The following is a 7,220-nucleotide window of genomic DNA, read 5'->3' on the forward strand; positions in this document are numbered from 1 at the left end:
ACAAGGGACTGAGCAGGAAGGACTCCCCATGGAAAGTTCAGATGGAAGGTTCTCCAAGGATAACGCTGCCCTTGCCTCTACACAGCAGAGGCAACAGTCAATTTTTAGATGCTATCCCGGGCACTTCTCCAAGGGGCAGCAGGAGCACCTAATATCAAAGCTAGTGCCCTGCTTCAAGGCACAGGAATACTTACTGGAATGGCATACTTGAAAAAAAACAAGCCTCTCTCTTTAGCTCCGTTCTTGGAAGGGACTGGACCACTTTAGCTGAGATTTTGAAGTTTGAGCATAGAAAATGTCAGTTCTAACAGTATAGATCTGTCAGAGGTGTGCACAGCTGGAGCAAAGCAGTATAAAGGGAGATGTTAAGCAGTATTAATTGTAAGGGAACGCTGCCTTACAATTAACATGATGCACTCAAGCTGGGGCCTGTGGCTGTTATGCCTGGAGAGAAGAGCAACATCTTCAGGCTCTCTCTTTTGCATGATCTATCATTAGTAACAAAGCTCCATTAACCCAACTGGAAAGGACAGACTAAGAGAAGACAGCAAAAACAAGAAGAAAAATTCCTTCAGACATTCTTTTGGGGGACAGAGGCTGCCGGGAGATTTTGTTGACCTACTTTGGCAAGTGTGGTTGTCTTCTGACAGAACGAGTCCCCTGGGACATTCACACTGGTAGGTGTCTTCCACTTCAATGCAGGTATGGCTGCAGCCTCCGTTGTTATTGTGACAGCCTTCAATTTCTGGGAAAGAAAGGAAAATCAGCACATCCTCCAGGTCCCAGCATACTTCTGACCAGCCAAGAGGCTGCACAACACAGCTCAAAGGCCACAGCTTGTTTCCAAGAAAATGAGGTGGAGACTTTTTTTTAATTGTACGCTTTCCTGTGATTGTCATTTCACCATGACATTATCAAGGAATTCTATGGAAAAGCTCAGTAAATTAAACCCCATGCTATAGCTGACATACTGAATGGGCAGTCAGCAGCTTAGCACTTCAAGAATCATAGAATTACAGAGTGGCCTGGGTTGGAAGGGATCTTAAAGATTATCTCCTTCCAACCCCCCTGCCATGGATGCCACCTTCCACTATCCCAGGCTGCTCCAAGCCCTGTCCAGCCTGGCCTTGGATACTGCCGGAGGTCCAGGGGCAGCCCCAGCTGCTCTGGGCACCCTGTGCCAGGGCCTGCCCACCCTCACAGGGAACAATTTCCTCCAAATATCCAATCTAAACCTACTCTCTGTCTGTTTAAAACCATTCCCTCTTGTCCTGTCATTACATGCCCTTGCAAACAGACTCTGCAGACATCCTCCTAAACTAATTTTTTATGTTGTTTCTTACTTCAAAAGGGGGAGGAAAATCCTCTTAAAACTTTGACCACACTCCCTCCCTTCATCACCAGCAGAATGAAAGCCCTGAGCTTTGCAGGGGAGCTGCCTTGGGGAAGGACAGCCCCACAGCTGGCCAGCTCCTATTCCCAGCAGGAAACACTGGAGAGAGAGAAGATGATGTGTTCATTCCCTCGAGGTTTCCTAGCTGTGAGGGAGGTGGGCATACCAAATCCCCTTCGTGGGCTGAGAATAAAACTCTGCTTCTAGGAGTTTAGCAGGAATTTTGCAAGCTTGTGAGTTTTAGGCTTCAAGGTTGGCTCAGGGAAAGCACAGGTTCATGGTGTAAGGTTGATTCACTTCCTAATTTTCCCCCATTTTGAAGTGCAGAGGGGAGAGGGCAGCACAACTAATTGGAGGAGCTGTCAGGTCTTCTCTTACATCTCCTTTGTTCAGATGAGGACACTCTGAGGATCTGAGCTTTTTGTAAAACATATTCCTAGCCACTGCAGCTGCAGAAAAGAGCCCGAAAGGTCATCCAGATACATTGTGAAGAGTCTGAAAATTTAAGGAAAGTAAGGCCATTTCCAGTTCTTGCTGGCTTCCTATTATAAAGAAAATAATAGAGGATCATGATTTTTTCTTTCAAATAACCTTAACTGATCGGTTTTTTTAACCCTTTGGGATGAATATGCTAGATAAGTACTACTGTTCTCAGTAAAATAACAGTACATAAGATAAGCAAATCATAAATATAGAATATTTCTCCCTGAGCCTACCATCAGAAATGACTGTGTGGTTTTCACTAAAATGTAAAGAAAAGAATGGAAATCCCACACTCAATCCTATACAATGCATGGAAAATAACAGTCCAAACACCCCATATGAGTCAAAGTAATGGGTAAAGCATCATCATGTAAATTTTTAGATACTTTAATCTCTACTCAGCCTCACCACCTCACGTAATCAAGCTAAATCTCTTGCATTTGTTCTTTTTAGCAACAAGCTGTGACGTGGCTCACAGCTCACATCCCATTCTCTGACGGCTCACAAAGCTGAGGGCACATCTTCAGAAATAAAACTCACTAACGAGATTGTAAAAATCCCCAGCAGCAGTGTTAAACTTGTGAAAGGCACCATCTTTCTTACAGAAGGGAAATTAAATGATATATCAAAGGCCCTAAAAGCCAACTTGGGGAATGGTAGAAGCAAACGAGTTTCCAAACAGACTATTCCAGCCCTGTCAGAAGAGTGCAGCGCTTGGGAATAAAAATCCCACAGCTCATTTATGTGATGCCCCACCAGCTCAGAGCTGGATGTGGCAAGGACAAAGCCCATAGACCATTTTTGGCCCCACACAACTTGACAAGTACTTAAGGAGCACTCTGCACAGCAGCATTTCCCAGGGAAGTGTCACTACCTGGATGACTGATGTACTGGCAGAGCTCAGAGAGCTGATTTAGCTCTTTTAGCTAGCTGAAAAGTGAGGCACATCTGTAGTTGTTTTTCTTGTCTGAGGCCCCACAGCGTCTGTGAACACCACACAGCAGCTTTGCTGTGAGGGGGCACAGTGCTCTTCCACAGCTCACCACAGAAAACATTAGGCACACGTCAGTTTTTGCTGTGTTTGCCTATTTCTGCTCAGAGATGTTTGTACACTGTTAGTGACAACACATCAGACCTACAATTTGGTCTTTAAGTCACCAGTCTAAATTTATCGAGGGTCTTCAACCTGGCTGTGCCACCACTGGGAAGGAACTGCAGCAGCTGCACAGAGCAGCAGAGCCCACAGACACCAAAGAGCAAAATGCAGCCCTAATCCTAAATTTAACTTCTGTCCACAGATTGGCACTCCCTCTCCTCAGTCTCTATCCTGGGAAGCTAAAGTGATCCTCATGCTCTAGTCTAATGCCATGACATTACCCCATACCTAACGTGAGCTGCCAAAACCCAGCACTGCTAAATCTGCCCCCACAAAGCTCTACCACACCAATCTTCAGAGCCAAATCCCAACAACTCCAGCAACAAGTTCTGCATGGACAACCAATCTTCCAGATCCACTGCTGCCTCTCCCCCACGGAGATAAACACAAGCAAATCCTCACAGAAATGCACGAGGCAGGGAGAACAACAAGGAGATTTCTCTCTGCTTGCTTAGAGGGATATTTTAGTATCAGCCCCTCTGGCAAGCACAGAGGTGATATCAGGGACTTTTAATCCCAGGTGCAAGGAGGCAAGAGAGAGCCAGTGCTGCAAGGGAACGATTTGTACAGTTCCAGCAGCCTGTGGTAGCTGAAGCCTCACCTTCACAGGTTTTCCCATCACTTCCCAGCGTGCGCCCGACCCCGCACTCGCAGCGGAAGGAATTCTTCAGGTTAACACAGAACTCGCTGCAGCCTCCGTTGCTCTGCTCACACTCATTTTCATCTGAAAAAAACAAGCTCTGGAATGCAGTGAATAATCCCACTAACAGTAGTAACACTGACAGTAGCTTTTGAAGCTCTTGGTAAAGCTCTGAAAAGTCCTCCTGACTCTTTTTTAAAGGCTAAAGTTCCCCTGTTTCTGTCTGCCTTTTTTTTTTTTTTTTTAAGGTACTTTGTTCTCTGATATTCTAATTCCTCAACCTGATTTAATCTCTGTGTGTAAAAAGCAAATCAAACAGAGAGTAAGGGACCAACGTTCCTCTTGCTGAGCCACAAAATGAATGATTTCTCTTAGGCAGGCCAGGATGCTGGAGTTATCAGCCAAGGCTCACATGGGGTTTCATTAAAACAGCTTAGAAGCTGGCATTTACTAGGTATCAGAAGTTTAAAAACAAGAAGAAAAGTACAGGTCAGAGATGAGCTCTCTCAGAGTGGTCCCACACATGCACAGTACCCACAGCTTGCAGCTGCTGGTGGTGTCTCTTTCCACAAGCAACGTGAATCTAATATTTTAGGCAAAGAATTGGCTGGTACCCTGCTTTGGGAGGCAGGAAGCATGTCCAGGAGACTCACACAGACACTCTGCTTTTCACACGTGTGACAGGCTCCACACCTTCCCTTCTAAAAACAGAACTAAAGCTGCTTAAAAACAGAAGGTGAAGAGGGAAAGGGCTACTGGCAAAGGCATGGAGATGTAGTTAGAAGGGCCTAGAGCTTGTCTTGGTCAAGGGCTGGGCCCAGAAATTCCCCTCACTGGGCTTCCAAGTTCTACAGCACACACAGATCTGTCCCTGCTCTTCCACACCAGTGACAACCAGCACTTCTGGGACACAGGCTGGTTATCTTGAGACTGGATTGGGAGAGTGCTGAGCTGATTTTAACCACAGCTTAGCAGAACATGGATCCAGGTATTGAAGAAATCAAAGGCAATGCACTGAGTTGGTGGATGCATGACAAGAAGTCTAAGACCTTATCTAACCCCTAAATGAAAATGTAACTCAGGATGAGCTGTTCTGCTCTGGGATTTAAAGCACATAATGTACTGAGGAGAAACACAGGGAGATTCTCAGAGCTGCTCAGCATTCACAGAATGGTCTGGGTTGGACGGGACCTTAAAGCTCATCTTGTTCCATCCCCTGCCACTACCCCAGGTTGCTCCAAGCCCTGTTCAACCTGGCCTTGGACACTTCCAGGAATCCAGGGGCAGCCACGGCTTCTCTGCTGCATTACTGCAACAGCTTCAGCCCCCCTCTTCAGGGGAGCTGCGAAAGGAAGCACATTCTCTGTTTAGGAAAGACAAACAGGGATTTATTTGGTTTTTCCGTAAGGAGGGCACAGCTGTTCTCAGAGATGCGACTGCACAGTTACTCAGCACAACAGAAAGCTATTAGAAAGATCACAGAGCCACACGAGAGGCTGCAGGTAGGCGAACCAGGGTGATCATTCCAGCTGAGGTGTTGTGCCACCTGGGAATCTCGAGAAGCAGCAGTGCAGAAATCCTGCTCGGGGGGGAGATGAAAGCAGCTGCAGCACACACAGACAGGCTCAGGACTCCTGTGCGCCTCCCTGCTGCAGGAAAACCTTTCCTCTGAGCCTGCCACACGTTCATTGAGTGTTAGTGCTTGTCAAGGGCACTTCTGTGACTGGAAGGCTTGCACAGAAGCAGCTAATAAATGCTTTTAATTATCTGAGACAGCTCAGTCAGCCATTTGGCTGCAGACAAGTTGAGCTGCTTAAGCAAAAGCCTTCCCCAGAATCACTGTGAGCAAGTATAACCCTGCAGCAGGGCCAGGCTGCTTCTTCCACACACTGGAACGACTGTGGGCCCTGCCCTGGTGCTCACAGACATGAGGTGTGTGAAGAAAGAAACCACCCACGCCTGCTTTGTCAGGTGTAGCTCCTATGGAACAGACTGACCTGCCACACAGCCTCCTAGACCAACTCTACTTTCAGCTTCACCACCAAACCAAGTGACAGATGAGATTTCTCCTGCCCCAAACACCCTTACCTCTTCCTGTGCATCAGTGTGGCTCTACAGCTCCCCAACAGCCACCCCTTCCCAGCCCCTTGATTTGTCCCACAGACCATCTTTTTCCTGACCTCTCAGTCCAGGTGCTCTCCTCCAGCACCACACACACAACCACAGCTATCCTCTCCTCAGATTCCTCCACAAACTCCAAAGCTCATGTTCCCCGCTCTGCTCTCACCTCCTGGCCATGCTGGTCTCTGCCACCAAGTGCCAGCTCACTGAATACCCCCTTGTCAGGCTGCCTAAAACCACTGAAGCTGTGGTAGGACTTACAGTTCTCTGGGTCTCCTCAAGCCCCAGCCCCTGAACAATATCCCAAAAGGGCAGGAAGTATGGTGGGGTTTAGTATGCAGCCTTACAGCAGCCAGCAAAACATTTTTTGGAGGAGAGTTATTCAACAGAGCGTGCGAGAGGAAATCTCTAATGCCAGACTGCACAGCATTTCCTGGGTACCACAGTGACACCACATGATCCTGCAAGGAGACTCTGCTACTGCCTTCAGCAGCTGAACCATGCAGAAAGCAAATCCAGCCTCGTAAACATGGAGCTCCAGGGGCACCAGAATGGATGCAGTCACGGGATGTCATATCTTGGAACCATTCGCAGAATGATAGACCTGTTCTAGGCAGCAAGGGGAAAACTCCTCTCAGGATACCTAACTTTTTGTAGTGCTTTGTAAGGCAAGGGATTGAGATGTGAGCAATGAAACAAAGGGAAGAAAAGCATCAGTAACTGGCACAGCTTATTTCCACCCTTACCAAGGCATGTCTGTCCATCAGGTCCCAGGGTTGTACCCGGGGAACACGTGCAGTCACTGGTGTCCAGGCAGGAGCCCTGGCAATCCACCACATCACAGATATCATAAAAATCTAGGGCATGACAAGAACAATGTCAGCACAAAGCACTGAGCATGCAAAAAACCCACAGTATTTGCCCATCAGCTTCCCACCCTGTGTGCAGTCCATCAGTTACAGACCTGGCCCACGTTGGGAAAGCTGACCTGCTGAAGCTGCTGAGAAACAATCGAGTTTAATTACTGCAAGTCAGAGATGCAAATTTTGACTTTGGTAGCATGGCAAGACAAACCACAGGGGTTTAATGCTTCCACAGGGAGCATTAAATCACTGAGGCCAGGTCAGCTGTGGAAAAATCCTGCTAGCAGAACAAAGCAGGTGAAACTGCCTTGCTGATCCTATATGGACAGGCCACCACCTGGAGAAGCCAGGAGCCAGGCACCACCTCTCTCCTGCCTCCCAGGGACGAAGGGGGATCAGTCAGACAGGTGACTTACGCCCACAGTAGGCGTGGAAGCAGACGCTGGGCTTGGTGAGGTGGTACACGTAGTAGCCTCCCGGGCAGGCCTTGACCTCGATGGTGGTGTTCCAGAGGCAGCAGTTCCCGCTGAAGCTGGCGCAGGCCTGGCGCTGGACGATGCCATC

At 48.0% G+C, this 7,220-nt stretch overlaps 1 protein-coding gene across 1 annotated transcript in view; it reads right to left on the reverse strand.

Moving 5' to 3' along the window:
* Positions 1-7,220, reverse strand: part of OIT3 (oncoprotein induced transcript 3) — a 26,136-nt gene that overhangs the window by 10,997 nt on the left and 7,919 nt on the right. Inside the window, exons 3-6 of the mRNA XM_008635508.2 lie at positions 7,073-7,218; positions 6,540-6,650; positions 3,634-3,756; positions 623-745 (exon numbers count right to left, since the gene is read on the reverse strand). Coding sequence (XP_008633730.2) covers positions 623-745; positions 3,634-3,756; positions 6,540-6,650; positions 7,073-7,218 — 503 coding nt within the window. The remainder of the gene's footprint in view (positions 1-622; positions 746-3,633; positions 3,757-6,539; positions 6,651-7,072; positions 7,219-7,220) is intronic.

The sequence above is a fragment of the Corvus brachyrhynchos genome, unplaced genomic scaffold (assembly GCF_000691975.1).
Source record: "Corvus brachyrhynchos isolate BGI_N302 unplaced genomic scaffold, ASM69197v1 scaffold66, whole genome shotgun sequence".
NCBI classification, from domain to species: Eukaryota; Metazoa; Chordata; class Aves; order Passeriformes; family Corvidae; genus Corvus; species Corvus brachyrhynchos.